The sequence below is a fragment of the Phyllobates terribilis genome, unplaced genomic scaffold (assembly GCF_046119375.1).
Source record: "Phyllobates terribilis strain yellow unplaced genomic scaffold, ASM4611937v1 Scaffold_2__4_contigs__length_985480577, whole genome shotgun sequence".
Taxonomy (NCBI): Eukaryota; Metazoa; Chordata; class Amphibia; order Anura; family Dendrobatidae; genus Phyllobates; species Phyllobates terribilis.
Genome location: NW_027362762.1, coordinates 850,528,377 through 850,550,879, shown reverse-complemented (window position 1 = coordinate 850,550,879; position 22,503 = coordinate 850,528,377). Strand labels below are relative to the sequence as shown.

At 46.4% G+C, this 22,503-nt stretch overlaps 1 protein-coding gene across 2 annotated transcripts in view; it reads right to left on the bottom strand.

Moving 5' to 3' along the window:
* Window positions 1–22,503, bottom strand: part of NEK8 (NIMA related kinase 8) — a 215,025-nt gene that overhangs the window by 93,651 nt on the left and 98,871 nt on the right. For both annotated transcript variants that reach the window (XR_012299436.1, XM_073667882.1), the window contains exons 6-7: window positions 10,205–10,284; window positions 6,442–6,629 (exon numbers count right to left, since the gene is read on the bottom strand). Coding sequence is in view for 1 of the 2 variants with exons in the window: in XM_073667882.1 (XP_073523983.1) it covers window positions 6,442–6,629; window positions 10,205–10,284 (268 nt within the window). In the remaining variant the exon portion in view is untranslated. The remainder of the gene's footprint in view (window positions 1–6,441; window positions 6,630–10,204; window positions 10,285–22,503) is intronic.

The following is a 22,503-nucleotide window of genomic DNA, read 5'->3' as shown; positions in this document are numbered from 1 at the left end:
ATGAACAGAGCCTTACAGCCTGCCATCTGCCCCATACCTAAAATATGAGCCATGAACAGACCCTTACTCCCTCCCATCTGCCCCCTATACCTCCAAATATGAGCCATGAACAGAGCCTTACTCCCTCCCATCCGACCCCTATACCTCCAAATATGAGCCATGAACAGAGCCTTACTGCCTCCCATCCGCCCCCTATACCTCCAAATATGAGCTATGAACAGAGCCTTACTCCCTCCCATCTGCCCCCTATACCTCCAAATATGAGCCATGAACAGAGCCTTACTCCCTCCCATCTGCCCCCCTATACCTCCAAATATGAGCCATGAACAGAGCCTTACTCCCTCCCATCCGCCCCCTATACCTCCAAATATGAGCCATGAACAGAGCCTTACTCCCTCCCATCTGCCCCCTATACCTCCAAATATGAGCCACGAACAGAGCCTTACTGCCTCCCATCTGCTGCCCTATACCTCCAAATATGAGCCATGAACAGAGCCTTACTCCATCCCATCTGCCCCCTATACCTCCAAATATGAGCCATGAACAGAGCCTTACTCCCTCCCATCTGCCCCCTATACCTCCAAATATGAGCCATGAACAGAGCCTTACTCCCTCCCATCCGCCCCCTATACCTCCAAATATGAGCCATGAACATAGCCTTACTCCCTCCCATCTGCCCCCTATACCTCCAAATATGAGCCATGAACAGAGCCTTACTCCATCCCATCTGCCCCTATACCTCTAAATATGAGCCATGAACAGAGCCTTACTCCCTCCCATCCGCCCCCTATACCTCCAAATATGAGCCATGAACAGAGCCTTACTCCCTCCCATCCGCCCCCTATACCTCCAAATATGAGCCATGAACAGAGCCTTACTCCCTCCCATCCGCCCCCTATACCTCCAAATATGAGCCATGAACAGAGCCTTACTGCCTCCCATCTACCCCCCTATACCTCCAAATATGAGCCATGAACAGAGCCTTACTGCCTCCCATCTACCCCCCTATACCTCCAAATATGAGCCATGAACAGAGCCTTACTGCCTCCCATCTGCCCCCTATACCTCCAAATATGAGCCATGAACAGAGCCTTACTGCCTCCCATCTGCCCCCTATACCTCCAAATATGAGCCATGAACAGAGCCTTACTCCCTCCCATCTGCCCCCTATACCTCCAAATATGAGCCATGAACAGAGCCTTACTCCCTCCCATCTGCCCCCTTATACCTCCAAATATGAGCCATGAACAGAGCCTTACTGCCTCCCATCTGCCCCCTATACCTCCAAATATGAGCCATGAACAGAGCCTTACTCCCTCCCATCTGCCCCCTATACCTCCAAATATGAGCCATGAACAGAGCCTTACTGCCTCCCATCTGCTGCCCTATACCTCCAAATATGAGCCATGAACAGAGCCTTACTCCCTCCCATCTGTCCCCTATACCTCCAAATATGAGCCATGAACAGAGCCTTACTCCCTCCCATCTGCCCCCCTATACCTCCAAATATGAGCCATGAACAGAGCCTTACTGACTCCCATCTGCCCCCCTATACCTCCAAATATGAGCCATGAACAGAGCCTTACTCCCTCCCATCTGCCCCCTATACCTCCAAATATGAGCCATGAACAGAGCCTTACTCCCTCCCATCCGCCCCCTATACCTCCAAATATGAGCCATGAACAGAGCCTTACTGACTCCCATCTGCCCCCCTATACCTCCAAATCTGAGCCATGAACAGAGCCTTACTCCCTCCCATCTGCCCCCTATACCTCCAAATATGAGCCATGAACAGAGCCTTACTGCCTCCCATCTACCCCCCTATACCTCCAAATATGAGCCACGAACAGAGCCTTACTCCCTCCCATCTGCCCCCTATACCTCCAAATATGAGCCATGAACAGAGCCTTACTCCCTCCCATCTGCCCCCTTATACCTCCAAATATGAGCCATGAACAGAGCGTTACTGCCTCCCATCTGCCCCCTATATCTCCAAATATGAGCCATGAACAGAGCCTTACTCCATCCCATCTGCCCCCTTATACCTCCAAATATGAGCCATGAACAGAGCCTTACTGCCTCCCATCTGCCCCCTATACCTCCAAATATGAGCCATGAACAGAGCCTTACTCCCTCCCATCCGCCCCCTATACCTCCAAATATGAGCCATGAACAGAGCCTTACTCCCTCCCATCTGCCCCCCTATACCTCCAAATATGAGCCATGAACAGAGCCTTACTGACTCCCATCTGCCCCCCTATACCTCCAAAGATGAGCCATGAACAGAGCCTTACTGACTCCCATCTGCCCCCCTATACCTCCAAATATGAGCCATGAACAGAGCCTTACTGACTCCCATCTGCCCCCCTATACCTCCAAATATGAGCCATGAACAGAGCCTTACTCCCTCCCATCTGCCCCCTATACCTCCAAATATGAGCCATGAACAGAGCCTTACTGACTCCCATCTGCCCCCCTATACCTCCAAATATGAGCCATGAACAGAGCCTTACTCCCTCCCATCCGCCCCCTATACCTCCAAATATGAGCCATGAACAGAGCCTTACTCCATCCCATCTGCCCCCTATATCTCCAAATATGAGCCATGAACAGAGCCTTACTCCCTCCCATCTGCTGCCCTATACCTCCAAATATGAGCCATGAACAGAGCCTTACTGCCTCCCATCTGCCCCCCTATACCTCCAAATATGAGCCATGAACAGAGCCTTACTCCCTCCCATCTGCCCCCTATACCTCCAAATATGAGCCATGAACAGAGCCTTACTGCCTCCCATCTGAGCCCTATATCTCCAAATATGAGCCATGAACAGAGCCTTACTGCCTCCCATCTGCTGCCCTATACCTCCAAATATGAGCCATGAACAGAGCCTTACTGCCTCCCATCTGAGCCCTATATCTCCAAATATGAGCCATGAACAGAGCCTTACTGCCTCCCATCTGCTGCCCTATACCTCCAAATATGAGCCATGAACAGAGCCTTACTCCATCCCATCTGCCCCCTATATCTCCAAATATGAGCCATGAACAGAGCCTTACTCCCTCCCATCTGCCCCCTATACCTCCAAATATGAGCCATGAACAGAGCCTTACTCCCTCCCATCTGCCCCCTATACCTCCAAATATGAGCCATGAACAGAGCCTTACTGCCTCCCATCTACCCCCCTATACCTCCAAATATGAGCCATGAACAGAGCCTTACTGCCTCCCATCTACCCCCCTATACCTCCAAATATGAGCCATGAACAGAGCCTTACTGCCTCCCATCTGCCCCCTATACCTCCAAATATGAGCCATGAACAGAGCCTTACTGCCTCCCATCTGCCCCCTATACCTCCAAATATGAGCCATGAACAGAGCCTTACTCCCTCCCATCTGCCCCCTATACCTCCAAATATGAGCCATGAACAGAGCCTTACTCCCTCCCATCTGCCCCCTTATACCTCCAAATATGAGCCATGAACAGAGCCTTACTGCCTCCCATCTGCCCACTATACCTCCAAATATGAGCCATGAACAGAGCCTTACTCCCTCCCATCTGCCCCCTATACCTCCAAATATGAGCCATGAACAGAGCCTTACTGCCTCCCATCTGCTGCCCTATACCTCCAAATATGAGCCATGAACAGAGCCTTACTCCCTCCCATCTGTCCCCTATACCTCCAAATATGAGCCATGAACAGAGCCTTACTCCCTCCCATCTGCCCCCCTATACCTCCAAATATGAGCCATGAACAGAGCCTTACTGACTCCCATCTGCCCCCCTATACCTCCAAATATGAGCCATGAACAGAGCCTTACTCCCTCCCATCTGCCCCCTATACCTCCAAATATGAGCCATGAACAGAGCCTTACTCCCTCCCATCCACCCCCTATACCTCCAAATATGAGCCATGAACAGAGCCTTACTGACTCCCATCTGCCCCCTATACCTCCAAATCTGAGCCATGAACAGAGCCTTACTCCCTCCCATCTGCCCCCTATACCTCCAAATATGAGCCATGAACAGAGCCTTACTGCCTCCCATCTACCCCCCTATACCTCCAAATATGAGCCACGAACAGAGCCTTACTCCCTCCCATCTGCCCCCTATACCTCCAAATATGAGCCATGAACAGAGCCTTACTCCCTCCCATCTGCCCCCTTATACCTCCAAATATGAGCCATGAACAGAGCGTTACTGCCTCCCATCTGCCCCTTATACCTCCAAATATGAGCCATGAACAGAGTCTTACTGCCTCCCATCTGCCCCCTATACCTCCAAATATGAGCCATGAACAGAGCCTTACTCCCTCCCATCCGCCCCCTATACCTCCAAATATGAGCCATGAACAGAGCCTTACTCCCTCCCATCTGCCCCCCTATACCTCCAAATATGAGCCATGAACAGAGCCTTACTCCCTCCCATCTGCCCCCTATACCTCCAAATATGAGCCATGAACAGAGCCTTACTCCCTCCCATCTGCCCCCCTATACCTCCAAATATGAGCCATGAACAGAGCCTTACTGACTCCCATCTGCCCCCCTATACCTCCAAAGATGAGCCATGAACAGAGCCTTACTGACTCCCATCTGCCCCCCTATACCTCCAAAGATGAGCCATGAACAGAGCCTTACTGACTCCCATCTGCCCCCCTATACCTCCAAATATGAGCCATGAACAGAGCCTTACTGACTCCCATCTGCCCCCCTATACCTCCAAATATGAGCCATGAACAGAGCCTTACTCCCTCCCATCTGCCCCCTATACTTCCAAATATGAGCCATGAACAGAGCCTTACTGACTCCCATCTGCCCCCCTATACCTCCAAATATGAGCCATGAACAGAGCCTTACTGCCTCCCATCTGCCCCCTATACCTCCAAATATGAGCCATGAACAGAGCCTTACTCCCTCCCATCCGCCCCCTATACCTCCAAATATGAGCCATGAACAGAGCCTTACTCCCTCCCATCCGCCCCCTATACCTCCAAATATGAGCCATGAACAGAGCCTTACTCCATCCCATCTGCCCCCTATATCTCCAAATATGAGCCATGAACAGAGCCTTACTCCCTCCCATCTGCTGCCCTATACCTCCAAATATGAGCCATGAACAGAGCCTTACTGCCTCCCATCTGAGCCCTATATCTCCAAATATGAGCCATGAACAGAGCCTTACTGCCTCCCATCTGCTGCCCTATACCTCCAAATATGAGCCATGAACAGAGCCTTACTGCCTCCCATCTGAGCCCTATATCTCCAAATATGAGCCATGAACAGAGCCTTACTGCCTCCCATCTGCTGCCCTATACCTCCAAATATGAGCCATGAACAGAGCCTTACTCCATCCCATCTGCCCCCTATATCTCCAAATATGAGCCATGAACAGAGCCTTACTCCCTCCCATCTGCCCCCTATACCTCCAAATATGAGCCATGAACAGAGCCTTACTGCCTCCCATCTGAGCCCTATATCTCCAAATATGAGCCATGAACAGAGCCTTACTGCCTCCCATCTGCTGCCCTATACCTCCAAATATGAGCCATGAACAGAGCCTTACTCCATCCCATCTGCCCCCTATACCTCCAAATATGAGCCATGAACAGAGCCTTACTCCCTCCCATCTGCACCCTATACCTCCAAATATGAGCCATGAACAGAGCCTTACTGCCTCCCATCTGCCTCCTATAGCTCCAAATATGAGCCATGAACAGAGCCTTACTCCCTCCCATCTGCCCCCTATACCTCCAAATATGAGCCATGAACAGAGCCTTACTCCCTCCCATCTGCCCCCTATACCTCCAAATATGAGCCATGAACAGAGCCTTACTCCCTCCCATCTGCCCCCTATACCTCCAAATATGAGCCATGAACAGAGCCTTACTCCCTCCCATCTGCCCCCTATACCTCCAAATATGAGCCATGAACAGAGCCTTACTCCCTCCCATCTGCCCCCTATACCTCCAAATATGAGCCATGAACAGAGCCTTACTCCCTCCCATCTGCCCCCTATACCTCCAAATATGAGCCATGAACAGAGCCTTACTCCCTCCCATCTGCCTCTTTTTTACATAACTCACCTAACAAAAAGACTTCAAGCAGCATAAGAGCTACTTACACAAAACTGCAGTAGATTTTTGCAAAGTTGTCTAACAGAGAAAAAAAAAACTGCAAAAGTTCACAAAACTTATATGTGCCCCAAAGAAGGTAATAAAATCATTCCCCACTGTAGGTCCTGGGAGTGGTCATCATCTCAGCCATTGCACTGAATATATAGCCATGCCCATTTTTTAGGGGTATTACTATGGCCACTCCATGAATCTGAATCTCATCCCTTCTTTTACCCTTCTCCATAACTACATATGCTCCATGTGCATTGTTATTACTATATGACGGACATGTCTCTTGCGTGTACCATGGGTCAGCGTTCATGATGCTCACCTCCCACATGATAATCCTCCCAGATTTGGTGACTCCGGCTTTCTGTGTTCTGCCCGCTGACACCTGGACCACCTCTGTATTCAGCATTGGCAGGCGGAGAGGAGTGGTGATCCCACTACCCCAAGTGTACACAGAGGACAGAGGGGGAGGAATACCTAGCTTTGCAGGAGAATACCCCACACGGCCACCTGATCAGAAGAAATCAACACAAACATGACCATTAACTTCCGAATATTCTACTCCAGCACAACAAGTCCTGGCAAAACCCGGTACTAATGGGAAATAATGGAATGTGCTGCACAGATCTGCCTTTGGCTCAGTAATAGGCACCTGTCATGTTAAATAAAGAGCGGCCAATCTGTAGCAGCATTTCATTAGTCCACAGAGACAGACGTTAGGATGTTCACAGGAATGACAAATGATATCTAAGTAGTTTCCAGGAAATAAATAAATTCAGAATAAGAAGAACACTACAAAGAAACAAGCAGCGGATGGTACAAGGCTGAATTATGGGCACCCAGATGGTCATATTCTACTGCTGAGACCGCGCATAACATGTATAAATCACTACCTGTAGTGCAGAGAGCCACCCTCCACTTCAGAGAGATTGCGTGTAGACGTCATGTAGAAAATTAATTTTAACAATAATGATTATTTCTCAGTATATTTACAACGTGTCATTCTGGCAAAATTTCATATGCAAATAGCTTCTTTAGAGAGGAAGAGGACTTAGGATTGCTACTTCCAATAGGTCGCACTAAATTCTAAGAGTCAATATCGGCCCTTCAACAATCCTCGCCACATGACTTAAAGCCAAACCAGAATCTCAATTTGCAGACACGTGTTTCAGGGTGTTGCCCCTCCTCAGTGCAAAGCAAGAGATCTGATTTGGCTGTATGAGAGTGCGGTCAAATTGCAAAAAAAATAAATAATGCAATTCCACAACAGTTTTTTTGGGTCTTGTTTTAACAGTATACATTGTATGGTAAAAATGACCTGTCAATATAATTCTCCAAAGTCAGTACGATTACAGCAATGCCAAATTTGTATGTATATATTTTTTTTATTAAATGGTGAAAACAAATTTGGAAATAAAATTCTGTTCGGGTCACCATTTTATGAGACCATGTTTTTTGCATGGCAAGCTAACATTCTTATTGATACCATTTTGGGGTAGCTACAACTTTCTGATTGTTTCTTATTGCTTTTTTGTGAAGTTGTGGAAATGAAAAAGATCCACAGTTCTGCATTTCAATCACTTTTCTCGTTATGCTGTTTACCGTTTGGGCTAATTAATTTTAGAATTTGATAGACCGGGCTTTTAAGGATGCAGTGATAATAAACATGTTTTTTTATTTCTTTAATTCTAAATGGGAAAAAAGTGGGCGATTCAAATTTTTAGATGATGTGTAATATCTTGAGAAACCTTTTTTTCCCACATTTCACTTTATTTGTTAGTGCCCTTTGGGGACTTAAATCTGTGATTGTCTGATTACTCATACTATATATATTTCAATACCATAGTATTACAGTATATAGTAAAAATCATGGTCTCATATGAACATTAGGAGCACTGTCATCTCAGTTACAGAGGCCTTCGGCAGCCTCAAGACTGACATTGCAATAAATCAGCACGCCGTGAATGTGTCATGGCGGGATGGGCAATCAGAACGGTGTGCCCCTTAGTTCACGTGATTTAAATCCCTCTGTCATAGATTGATATTAGTTGATTGATAGTGGTTAAAAGCAGCTCAGCTTCACATGCTGCTGTCAGAGGCAAATAATGGTGGTGTATCTCAGTCAGTATCTGCTGGGAAAGATGCAGGTTCAGCTCCTGAACCTGCATCAAAGACAGGGACCAGACATAAAATGTAATAGTACAGTCATGGCCAAAAGTTTTGAGAATGACACCAAAATTATATTTTCACATGATCTGTTGGCCTCTGGTTTTTATTAGTGTTTGTCTGATGTTTATATCACATACAGAAATATAATTGCAATCATATTATGAGTACCAATAGGTTATATTGACAGTTAGAATGAGTTAATGCAGCAAGTCAATATTTGCAGTGTTGCCCCTTCTTCTTCAAGACCTCTGTAATTCTCCCTGGCATGCTCTCAATCAACTTTTGGACCAAATCCTGACTGATAGCAGTCCATTCTTGCATAATCAATGCTTGCATTTTGCCAGAATTTGTTGGTTTTTGTTTGTCCATCCATCTCTTGATGATTGACCACAAGTTCTCAATGGGATTAAGATCTGGGGAGTTTCCAGGCCATGGACTCAAAATCTCTATGTTTTGTTCCATGAGCCATTTAGTTATCACCTTTGTTTTATGGCAAGGTGCTCCATCATGCTGGAAAAGGCATTGTTGGGCGCCAAACTGCTCTTGGACGGTTGGGAGAAGTTGCTCTTGGAGGACATTCTGGTACCATTCTTTATTCATGGCTGTGTTTTTAGGCAAGACTGTGAGTGAGCCGATTCCCTTGGCTGAGAAGCAACCCCACACATGAATGGTTTCAGGATGCTTTACAGTTGGCATGAGACAAGACTGGTGGTAGCGCTCACCTCTTCTTCTCCGAATAAGCTGTTTTCCAGATGTCCCAAACAATCGAAAAAGGGATTCATCAGAGAAAATGACTTTGCCCCAGTCCTCAGCAGTCCACTCCCTGTACCTTTTGCAAAATATCAGTCGGTCCCTGATGTTTTTTCTGGAGAGAAGTGGCTTCTTTGCTGCCCTCCTTGAAACCAGCCCTTGCTCAAAGAGTCTCCGCCTCACAGTGCATGCAGAAGCACTCACACCAGCCTGCTGCCATTCCTGAGCAAGCTCGGCACTGCTGGTAGTCCGATCCCGCAGCTGAAACAGTTTTAAGATACGGTCCTGGCGCTTGCTGGTCTTTCTTGGGCGCCCTGGAGCCTTTTTGACAACAATGGAAGCTCTCTCCTTGAAGTTCTTGATGATGCGATAGATTGTTGACTGAGGTGCAATCTTTGTAGCTGCGATACTCTTCCCTGTTAGGCCATTTTTGTGCAGTGCAATGATGGTTGCACGTGTTTCTTTAGAGGTAACCATGGTTAACTGAAGAGAAACAATGATACCAAGAACCAGCCTCCTTTTAAAGTGTCCAGTGATGTCATTCTTACTTAATCATGACGGATTGATCGCCAGCCCTGTCCTCATCAACACCCACACCTGTGTTAATGGATCAATCACTAAAACGATGTTAGCTGCTCCTTTTAAGGCAGGACTGCAATGATGTTGAAATGTGTTTTGGGGGTTAAAGTTCATTTTCTGGGCAAATATTGACTTTGCAAGTACAGTAATTGCTGTTAAGCTGATCACTCTTTGACATTCAGGAGTATATGCAAATTGCCATTACAAAAAATGAAGCAGTAAACTTTGGAAAAATTACTATTTGTCTCATTCTCAATACTTTTGGCCATGACTGTATATCATATATGTCAGGAAGAAGTTAAACTAGTCATATGCTGGTTCATGTGGTTGGCAGATGACAAATAGTAATCTCTATTAATATGGTCTTTCATAGGATCTGCACAACACAATGCTAAGATAGCATATTTCTATCTCCTTTATTACCTTCTGGGATGAACCCTCTGTACTTTCTACCAAATATCGGTAGAACAGTAGAGCTGCCCGCATGGCATTTTACACCAGATAACAAACCCATCTACACATCATTATTACAAAATAACATTTGTAAGCAATGTAATATAATTCAGGTCAAGCTTGGAAATCCTCACCGCGGGATCTGGCGCTGGGGATCCGGCCAGCTGGCCGTCCACGAGTTACCGCAGGCATTGATGCCACAGGCTTCTCCAGTCTACAGGGGAAAAAAGGCTCATTCATTAAGTTTAAAGACGTTATAAAGAGAAACCCCTTCAGACTCCGTAATGAATAGTTACTCGGCTCTGCAGAAATTGAATGTCCGGGCTTTGGTTTGGTAGCACAGGCCACTGAGGCAGGGCACAGACTCCTCACCTACATTTAAATAAAATGTGAATATTGATACACAATACCAGCACAATGCCATTACTAAAAAGGGACCAAGAAGTGTGTTGTTCTACACCTCAGCAACAAGATTAAAGGGATATTCCTATTTAGATAAGTGATGGTATATGGATAGGATGATCGCTGAGAATCCAACCTCTAGGACACCCACACCCCAACAACTGTGAGAATAAAGAGGCTGTGGCGCTGCTTCAGCACAGTGTTCCCGACTCAGTTTTTTCTCTGTATGGGACCATGCCTGGCAAACCAAAGCTATGCAGTTGTATCTGAGCGAATGGAGCCGGATGCAGTTCCTGTACAAAGAGTTGTCCTAAAGCATCGCTGTGCAGGAAAAAAAACATGAAGTCGCCAAGATAAAGCAGCGCCAGCAGCCCTTTTAGTATCAGGTTTGGTGGGGTCTTAGAGGTCAGACCCTAAGTGATTGCATATCCTAGTGATACACCATGACTTACTAGGATGAAAACATCTCTTCTATAAAGCCCATGTCAAGGGGTTGAGCAGAAATTCTCTTCCAACTGATATCCGGAGCAGAGGGATGCAACCGGACACTGGGAAAGGACCTTCAGACGCTCAGCGAGCACCAGGAACGTGTCCTATTTATTAGAATAAGATCAGTGCACCAGATTGGGCAGCTATGTATGACTGCACACCTCCTATAAGTGTAGAAGTCATTTCATAATCATTATTGATGTCTGACATCTAAAATTATCACTGTCAGTATGTTCATAATTTAGCTTTATTGTGAAAGAATTAGCTCACCCCCCTATGGGGAGTCCTCTGCCCCCCACCCATTTGAATGGAGTGACTGTGCACATGTACTGGGTTATCTCCTGCAGACCCATAGAGAATGAATAAGCAGCGTCCGAGCATGCACACAGCCCCTCCATTCAGAGGACAGAAGTCCCACTTTTCGATGATCATGGAGGTCTCGGCGGTTGGATTCCACTGATCTCAGAGTTACAGTAACCTCTTTTTACTACAATACATCTTATTCTTTAAAGTATGTGATTTTCTGTTTTTTTTTTCCCTTTAAAACAACTATTATGCAGAGCGGGTGCAACAATTTTAATGACAATCTCTGCACAGATTGTCATTATATATTTATGTCTTCTATATACAGTAGAAGAAAAATGACCATAATGGGTATATTTTGTGATCTCATAATCCGTGAATGTGGGATATTGGTGGGTGACATACTTGTGGAGAAAAAGCAATATCGCTGTGACTGTGCTAGGTAGGTGGTGCAGCGTTGTCATGAATTCAGCAGGCACAGTTTAGATAATGTAATGTCAGCTATCAGATTGCAGAGTCATGTAATGAATGCAGCGTGTATGAGTAAAAGTCATTTCACATGAATCATAGAAATGTAAGGTTATATAACTAGGTGCAGGATTTCTTACCGGCAATTATCATCACAGCAGTCCTAATAGCCGTGACATATAAAGACGGGAAGCACCACCTACACATCCCACTCCCCACACCAACACACACTAAACTGTGGGAGGATGCAATCAGTCATAGCCAGATCACAACTAGTGTTACTTCTATAGACGCAAAACCATAAAATGTATTCCAAGAGCAAAACATCAAACTCTGTCATTCTCTGATGAGGTGCATGTCCCTGCAGCAGTCAGGACTGCAGTCTATCCTCTGTTAAACTAGGTGAAGGCGGACATAGATTCTCTCATCTGAGACCAGAGTTTGATCAGAGTGTGTGTGATCAGAGTGTGTGTGATCAGAGAGTGTAATCAGAGAGTGTAATCAGAGAGTGTAATCAAGAGTGTGTGATCAGAGTGTGTGTGATCAGAGAGTGTGATCAGAGAGTGTAATCAGAGAGTGTAATCAAGAGTGTGTGATCAGAGTGTGTGTGATCAGAGTGTGTGTGATCAGAGTGTGTGTGATCAGAGTGTGTGTGTGATCAGAGTGTGTGTGATCAGAGAGTGTGTGTGATCAGAGTGTGTGTGTGATCAGAGTGTGTGTGATCAGAGTGTAATCAGAGAGTGTAATCAAGAGTGTGTGATCAGAGTGTGTGATCAGAGTGTGTGTGTGATCAGAGAGTGTGATCAGAGTGTAATCAGAGAGTGTAATCAAGAGTGTGTGATCAGAGCGTGTAATCAGAGTGTGTGTGTGATCAGAGAGTGTGATCAGAGAGTGTAATCAGAGAGTGTAATCAAGAGTGTGTGATCAGAGTGTGTGTGTGATCAGAGTGTGTGTGATCAGAGTGTAATCAAGAGTGTGTGATCAGAGTGTGTGTATGATCAGAGAGTGTGATCAGAGTGTAATCAGAGAGTGTAATCAAGAGTGTGTGATCAGAGTGTGTGATCAGAGTGTGTATGTGATCAGAGAGTGTGATCAGAGAGTGTAATCAGAGTGTAATCAAGAGTGTGTGATCAGAGTGTGTGTGATCAGAGTGTGTGTGATCAGAGAGTGTAATCAGAGAGTGTAATCAAGAGTGTGTGATCAGAATGTGTGTAATCAGAGTGTGTGTGATCAGAGTGTGTGTGATCAGAGTATGTAATCAAAGTGTGTAATCAGAGAGTGATCAGAGTGTGTGTGATCAGAGAGTGTGTGTGATCAGAGAGTGTGTGTGATCAGAGTGTGTGTGTGATCAGAGTGTGTGTGATCAGAGTGTAATCAGAGAGTGCAATCAAGAGTGTGTGATCAGAGTGTGTGTGTGATCAGAGAGTGTAATCAGAGAGTGTAATCAAGAGTGTGTGATCAGAGTGTGTGATCAGAGTGTGTGTGATCAGAGTGTGTGTGATCAGAGAGTGTGATCAGAGAGTGTAATCAGAGAGTGTAATCAAGAGTGTGTGATCAGAATGTGTGTAATCAGAGTGTGTGTGATCAGAGTGTGTGTGATCAGAGTATGTAATCAGAGTGTGTAATCAGAGAGTGATCAGAGTGTGTGTGATCAGAGAGTGTGTGTGATCAGAGTGTGTGTGTGATCAGAGTGTGTGTGATCAGAGTGTAATCAGAGAGTGTAATCAAGAGTGTGTGATCAGAGTGTGTGATCAGAGTGTGTGATCAGAGAGTGTAATCAGAGTGTAATCAGAGAGTGTAATCAAGAGTGTGTGATCAGAGTGTGTGATCAGAGTGTGTGATCAGAGTGTGTGTGTGATCAGAGAGTGTAATCAGAGAGTGTAATCAGAGAGTGTAATCAGAGAGTGTAATCAAGAGTGTGTGATCAGAGTGTGTGTGATCAGAGAGTGTAATCAGAGAGAGTGTAATCAGAGAGTGTGATCAGAGTGTGTGTGATCAGAGTGTGTGTGATCAGAGTGTGTGTGTGTCACGCTGTCTCTGTATACTGGAGGTAGGGGGCCTAAGCTGACCCTAAGCTGGGGCCCTGACTAATCCCTCAACCTGGAGGTACTGTTAAAGGTACAGAGGTCCAGGCCGCCAGCGTAACCCCTACCTCCTGAGGATCCCTGCACCTAAGTAATCTAGTCCTGAGAAGGACCCCGATTACAACAAAAGGGGACAAGTAATAATATGCCCACACACAGTACTTAGACGAACGAGACAGTACAAGGGAAAAACCAAAACCACCTTGCATACAAAAACTACACAACTACAACAGAGGGAACACCAACGGGAAAGGAGATAAATGATAAAGCGAGGAAGGGAAAAAACACTCCAAATACACTTATCTCTGAAACTCCAAATACCACGATCCGCTCTGTTAGTCTGCATGAAATGCTTTCACCAACACTTCCCTAACAGACCAGCAGGCATTTGAAGGAGTCTCACTACAGCAGCATTGATTGCAGCTGGGCGAGGCTGGACCTCGTCTAGCACAGAGAGAGAGAGAATTAACTCCCTCACTGCCGAAAAACACAAAGCACCAAAAAGTCAGCTGCGAGAAGTCAGGCTGTGTAATCGTGACGATCTTCGTGGCGACACACCCGTGACAGTACCCCCCCTTCTACGAGGGGCCTCCGGACCCTCAGGGCCAGGTTTATCCGGGTGAGTCGTGTGGAAGGCCCGAACTAATCGGTCTGCGTTAATATCCGACGCAGGAACCCACATCCTCTCCTCAGGACCATACCCTTTCCAATGAACCAGGTACTGAAGGGACCGGCGATTAAAGCGTGAATCGATGACCCTCGATACCTGGAACTCCAAGTTACCCTTGACCACCACTGGAGGGGGAGGTAAAGGTGACGGTACCACCGGCGCCACATACCTCTTAAGCAACGATCTGTGGAACACGTTGTGAATTTTAAACGTAGGGGGGAGGTCAAGACGGAATGCCACCGGATTAATAATAGAACTGATTCTGTACGGCCCGATGAACCTGGGACCCAGTTTCCAGGAGGGAACCTTAAGTTTTATATTCCTGGTAGACAACCATACCCGATCGTTCACACTTAGGTCCGGACCAGACACTCTCCTCCTATCAGCCATACGTTTGTATCGGTTCCCCATAGTATTCAGATTCTTCAGCACCCCTCTCCATACTGAAGCGAGTGATGAGGAAAATCGTTCCTCCTCAGGAACCCCCGAAGAGCCCCCCCTACTGAAAGTACAAAACTGGGGGTGAAAACCATATGCCCCAAAAAACGGGGACTTACCAGTGGACTCGCTCCGCCTATTATTAAGAGCAAACTCTGCCAGAGGTAAGAACGAAGCCCAGTCCTCCTGGTTCTCTGACACAAAACACCGGAGATATGTCTCCAAGCTCTGGTTCATACGTTCCGTCTGACCATTGGTCTGAGGATGAAAAGCCGATGAGAACGACAAATGCATCCCCCGCCGTGCACAAAACGCCTTCCAGAACTTGGACACAAACTGAGACCCCCGATCAGACACCACCTCGGAGGGTACCCCGTGAAGCCTCACAATCTCCCCAATGAACACCTGCGCAAGAGTTTTAGCATTAGGGAGAGCCGGAAGAGCGATAAAATGTGCCATCTTGCTGAACCTGTCCACTACAACGAGTATGACCGTTTTACCCGAAGACGGAGGGAGGTCCGTAATAAAGTCCATAGACAGATGAGTCCAAGGACGCTCCGGGATCTTCAAAGGTAAGAGGGCCCCAGACGGACGGGTATGTGAGGTCTTAGAGCGCGCACAAACCCCACAGGACGCGACAAAAGTTACCACCTCCTTATGTAAGTTAGGCCACCAAAACCGACGCGAGAGGAGATCCACAGTTGCTCTACTCCCCGGGTGTCCTGCGAAAACTGAGTTATGGTGTGCCTCGATCAACTTTTGTCGCAACTGATCTGGAACAAACAGTCTCCCCGGAGGTCCAACAGGGGCGTCCCCCTGAGCCTCCAATACCTCCTCCTCCAGCTCAGAGCATACTGCCGAAACCACCACCCCCTCCTGAAGGATAGGAATCGGGTCGTCCGTATTCCCGGCCCCAGGGAAACTACGAGATAAGGCATCCGCCTTTACATTTTTTGACCCAGGACGATATGTAACGACAAAATTAAACCTGGTAAAAAACAATGACCACCTAGCTTGTCTGGGATTCAGACGTTTCGCGGACTCCAGATATAGCAGGCTCTTGTGATCGGTGATGACGGTGACCGGATGGACTGCCCCCTCCAAAAAATGGCGCCACTCCTCAAAAGCTAACTTAATGGCCAAGAGTTCCCTATTGCCGACATCGTAATTCCTCTCAGCGGACGACAATTTTTTAGAGAAAAAGGCGCACGGATGCCACTTACCAGGGGACGAACCTTGTGACAATACTGCTCCCACCCCTACCTCGGAAGCGTCTACCTCTACAATGAATGGCTGTGACGCATCAGGTTGAATGAGTATGGGTGCCGAGGCAAAACATTTTTTCAAGGAGGAGAATGCTTGACAAGCCTTGTCAGACCACCTAGAAAAATCCGTCCCCTTTTTAGTCATGTCTGTGAGAGGCTTAACCATAGACGAGAAATTACGAATGAACTTCCGGTAATAATTAGCAAACCCCAGGAAACGTTGTAGTGCCTTAAGATTCTCTGGCCGATCCCACTCAAGAACTGCCCGCACTTTCCCAGGGTCCATACGAAAACCGGACGCTGAAACCAGGAAGCCTAAAAACTGGAGTTCCTGTACGGCGAACACACACTTTTCCCATTTGGCATACAGTTTATTATCCCGCAAGATCTGTAACACCTGCCTAACGTGCTCCTGATGAGACACCAGATCCGGCGAGTAAATTAAGATATCATCCAGATATATGACAACAAACTGTCCCACCAGGCGGCGAAAAATGTCATTAACAAAGTGTTGGAACACCGCCGGGGCATTAGTCAGACCGAATGGCATGACAAGGTTCTCATAATGCCCCTCCGGAGTGTTAAACGCCGTCTTCCACTCATCCCCCTCCTTCATCCTAATCAGATTGTACGCCCCCCTGAGATCCAACTTAGAGAACCATTTGGCGCCCACGATCTGATTAAAGAGATCGGGAATAAGTGGGAGCAGATACGGATCTCGGACCGTAATCCGATTAAGTTCACGGAAATCCAGGCAAGGGCGTAGGCCTCCATCTTTCTTCTTAACAAAGAAGAACCCCGCAGCCACCGGTGAAGATGAAGGTCTAATATGCCCCTTAGCCAGACTTTCTGAAATATAATCCTTCATGGCCTGCCTCTCAGGACCAGAAAGGTTATACAACCTAGCTTTAGGTAACTTGGCCTCAGGGAGCAGTTTTACAGAACAGTCATACTCGCGATGAGGAGGTAGTTCCTGACACCCTTTCTCCGAGAATACATCCTCAAAGTCCGCCAGAAATGGAGGTAAGACCCAAGGAGTAACCGCACCGATGACCGTGTTCATGCAGTTTTTATTACAGAATTTACTCCATTGGCTTATCTCTCTGGTTTGCCAATTAATAACCGGGTTATGCTTAGTTAACCAAGGAAGGCCCAACACTATAGGGGTGGGAAGACCCTCCAACACGTAGCAAGACAACAGTTCTTTATGTATCGCAGCCAATTGAAGTTTTACGTCATGCACAGCTTGCAAAAAAATTCCCTGACCGAGAGGCCTGGCATCGATCGAGAATATGGGGATGGGTTTAGCCAACTCACTCAATCGCATACCTTGAACCCGGGCAAACCGAGCATCAACCAGATTAGCCCCGGCCCCACTATCCAGAAGAACAGATATCCTCTCAGTTCTCGTACCCACCACCACCTCCGCCGGTACGAGAAACTGAGACGAACCTAGGGACGAAATACCTACTCCCAGATTGCCGTCCACCACACAACCGGGGATCAACAGTTTTCCGACGACTCTTCACTCTGCAAGGGACGGGATGGACACCCCCCAATAAAATGTCCCTTTCTCCCGCAGAAGAAACACCTTCCTGTCTTATGGCGCACCACTGGTCCCCTCCCCCGAAATGATGTCCCTCCTAATTGCATAGGCTCCTCTGGACTGACCAGGGGAACAACCATATGAGGGGACCTTGTAGGAGGTGGAGTCATCACAGGGGGTAGAGTTATCCCGCACCTCTCCCGAAGCCGTCTGTCAACGCGAATAGCAAGGGCCATAGCGGCTTCCAGTGACGCGGGAGAGTCATACTGTGCCAACACATCCTGTAATTTGTCGGATAAACCTTGACAAAACTGGCTCCTAAGAGCCGGGTCATTCCACTGGGTGTCCGTGGCCCACCTACGGAACTCCGAACAGAATTCCTCCGCCGGACGATCTCCCTGCTGGATCCTACGTAACTTAGACTCAGCAAGGGAGATCCGATCTGGGTCATCATATACGAGTCCCAGAGCAGCGAAAAACCTATCCACTGACTGGAGAGCCGGGGAGCCCGGGGGAAGAGAGAACGCCCAAGATTGTGGGTCCCCTTGTAGGAGCGAGATGACAATTCCCACCCTTTGTTCTTCACTCCCCGATGACCGAGGCCGCAGCCGAAAGTACAACTTGCATGCCTCCCGGAAAACAAAAAACTTGTCCCGCCCCCCCAGTGAACCTGTCAGGGAGAGCTACTTTAGGTTCTGGTCCGGCTTGCTCCTGAGGATACAAAACCTTGGACCTAACGTCCGCCAGCTCCATGGACAAACTCTGCAACTGCCGAGCTAGACCGGCTACTGGATCCATGGTAGCTGGAGAAAAACTAAGTGGTCGGTGAAAATGTCACGCTGTCTCTGTATACTGGAGGTAGGGGGCCTAAGATGACCCTAAGCTGGGGCCCTGACTAATCCCTCAACCTGGAGGTACTGTTAAAGGTACAGAGGTCCAGGCCGCCAGCGTAACCCCTACCTCCTGAGGATCCCTGCACCTAAGTAATCTAGTCCTGAGAAGGACCCCGATCACAACAAAAGGGGACAAGTAATAATATGCCCACACACAGTACTTAGACGAACGAGACAGTACAAGGGAAAAACCAAAACCACCTTGCATACAAAAACTACACAACTACAACAGAGGGAACACCAACGGGAAAGGAGATAAATGATAAAGCGAGGAAGGGAAAAAACACTCCAAATACACTTATCTCTGAAACTCCAAATACCACGATCCGCTCTGTTAGTCTGCATGAAATGCTTTCACTGACACTTCCCTAACAGACCAGCAGGCATTTGAAGGAGTCTCACTACAGCAGCATTGATTGCAGCTGGGCGAGGCTGGACCTCGTCTAGCACAGAGAGAGAGAGAATTAACTCCCTCACTGCCGAAAAACACAAAGCACCAAAAAGTCAGCTGCGAGAAGTCAGGCTGTGTAATCGTGACGATCTTCGTGGCGACACACCCGTGACAGTGTGATCAGAGAGTGTAATCAAGAGTGTGTGATCAGAGTGTGTGATCAGAGTGTGTGTGATCAGAGTGTGTGTGATCAGAGAGTGTGATCAGAGAGTGTAATCAAGAGTGTGTGATCAGAATGTGTGTAATCAGAGTGTGTGTGATCAGAGTATGTAATCAGAGTGTGTAATCAGAGAGTGATCAGAGTGTGTGTGATCAGAGAGTGTGTGTGATCAGAGTGTGTGTGTGATCAGAGTGTGTGTGATCAGAGTGTAATCAGAGAGTGTAATCAAGAGTGTGTGATCAGAGTGTGTGTGTAATCAGAGAGTGTGATCAGAGTGTAATCAGAGAGTGTAATCAAGAGTGTGTGATCAGAGTGTGTGTGTGATCAGAGAGTGTGATCAGAGAGTGTGATCAGAGAGTGTAATCAGAGAGTGTAATCAAGAGTGTGTGATCAGAGTGTGTGTGATCAGAGTGTGTGTGATCAGAGTGTGTGTGATCAGAGAGTGTAATCAGAGAGTGTAATCAGAGAGAGTGTAATCAGAGAGTGTAATCAAGAGTGTGTGATCAGAGTGTGTGTGATCAGAGTGTGTGTGATCAGAGTGTGTAATCAAGAGTGTGTGATCAGAGTGTGTGTGATCAGAGTGTGTGTGTGATCAGAGAGTGTAATCAGAGAGTGTAATCAAGAGTGTGTGATCAGAGTGTGTGTGATCAGAGTGTGTGTGATCAGAGTGTGTGATCAGAGTGTGTGTGATCATAGAGTGTGATCAGAGAGTGTAATCAGAGAGTGTAATCAAGAGTGTGTGATCAGAGTGTGTGTGATCAGAGAGTGTGATCAGAGAGTGTAATCAGAGAGTGTAATCAAGAGTGTGTGATCAGAGTGTGTGTGATCAGAGTATGTAATCAGAGTGTGTAATCAGAGAGTGATCAGAGTGTGTGTGATCAGAGTGTGTGTGATCAGAGAGTGTGTGTGATCATAGTGTGTGTGTGATCAGAGTGTGTGTGATCAGAGTGTAATCAGAGAGTGTAATCAAGAGTGTGTGATCAGAGTGTGTGATCAGAGTGTGTGTGTGATCAGAGAGTGTGATCAGAGTATAATCAGAGAGTGTAATCAAGAGTGTGTGATCAGAGTGTGTGATCACAGTGTGTGTGTGATCAGAGAGTGTGATCAGAGAGTGTAATCAGAGAGTGTGTGTGATCAGAGAGTGTGTGTGATCAGAGTGTGTGTGATCAGAGTGTGTGTGATCAGAGTGTGTAATCAGAGAGAGTGATCAGAGAGTGATTCAAGTGTAGTCTGATTCTCTCGGATGAAGAGAAGATGGAGAAAAAAATAATCTCCATCTTTTCCATTCTGTGAGGCTGCGGAAATTGAACTGCATTCAGATATCATCTGAGTGCACTCCAATTTTTCCCACAGACTCAGTGACTTGCATGGAAGATTGAGATCTGAATATTGGATCAAACTTGGGCATGCAGCGATTTATTTTCCTCAGACAGACTCTATTTGAGGAACAAAAATCATATATGTGCTCAGCCCCATAGACTAACATTGGTCTGAGTGAGAATCGATGTTTTGTTCAATCGCATTCGGACAGATAATACAATCGTCTGCATGAGCCCATAGTCAGAGCAGGAAAGTGCACGTATCTGATTTTGTCAGGACCAGCCAACAACGATTTATATCGTTTCTTTTGTGCCCCATATGGTAAATGCCAGGATTAAGAATGACAGGGCATGTAGGATATCAATATGTCCGATCCTTTATTCCTATGCACAAAAACAGCCACTTGTTTGAAATGGCCCATAGCTATCTAAAGTCCAGGTCCTTAATAGTTAAACGTACCACGAAGAAAATAAGCCACACTTACCAACAAATGGTCAAAATACCAGTTTGCAGTAGGATGTAGACAGGATATATGGTGGAGTAGGATGGTATATGGTGGAGGCAGCACGGGTGCCACTAATAAGCTTTTACCAGTATGGTGCACTCCACGTAACAGTGTGACTGACACCCTATACAAGCTTTATCTGCGTGCATATATAATACTGAACATCCATCCCCACAGTCCATGGATGTCAGGAATGTATGTTCATCAGTATTCTGTACCTGTGTGACCTTTATGTCTACATCTTGCAGTGCTATTTTAACCATGCATTTGATAAGTCAGGCATTCTTTCAGTTATTTGTTGTGAATTATCTTAATTTTCTTAAATAGTTCAGGCACACTTTCAACTTTATCTGTGTCCTCTGGAGATGGATGAAAGTGAATGCTGCGGCAGAGTTTGCATGCCATCGGCTTTGTTAGTAATTCCCATTACTTTAGGGAGCACTTTATGAAACAGTTGGCGCACAGTTGGCACTATTACCATGGGGAGCCCTCTGTTTGTCACAAAGACAACATGTTTAATAAACACCATTACTGTCAGGGAACTATCTGTTTGGCACCACTATTGGTGGAGGAAATATAGTATTCTCATTAATAGGTCTACATTAAAGAAGATGGGGGCACTCAGCGGCAAAGCAAGCATAGTATTAGGGTTATATGGAGAATCCAGCCATTTTTTTGGGATAAAAAATGTACAAAAACTTCATTGTAAATTCAGATAAAGCAGGACATTTCCAGTACTAGAAAATATATTTGAGCTTTCACTACGTGTTTCGGAGAAAAACATAGTCCTAACTCATGGATGATTTAGTATTAGGTTTAACAGCAGGATGAATATACTTGGACACCAGTTTGAGGAGTTTGTGCTAAAAAGTTGGGAGGATATTGGAAAAAAATAAGAATCTTAAGATGTCAGGGCAGCAAACTTTGCAGAGACGAATCAAGGCTGTAGAAAGCGCCATGGTGGTCTGGGCCCAATGGAGAAGATAAAGAACGAGAACGACTCTAATTCTAGAAATCATTACCTGATTCGCTAAATGTAATTGTTGTGTATTTATCCTTAGCCTGATCAGTGATGTATTCTCCTGTATGTTCTGTAGAAAGCCATATACAAGGACATTAATGGGACAGATTTATCAAAACTGTCTAAAAGAAAGTCTGCTTCTGTTTTGCTGCTTGTGGCAACCAATCACCTCACAGTTTTCATTTTACCAGAGCTGACTAATAAATGATTAGTGATTGGTTACTTTGGGCAACAATGACAGATTTTCTTTTAGACAGTTTTGATAAATGAGGCCCATTGTCTTTTAAGGCCTTCACAACAGCCCTGTCATCATTCCTCCACATAATCCTGTGACAGTTCGGTACTCCCAATTCACAACAGTAGACCTACACCTTTCAATTATAGCCTACAGAAATGTTTCTACACCTTAGCTTTAGTA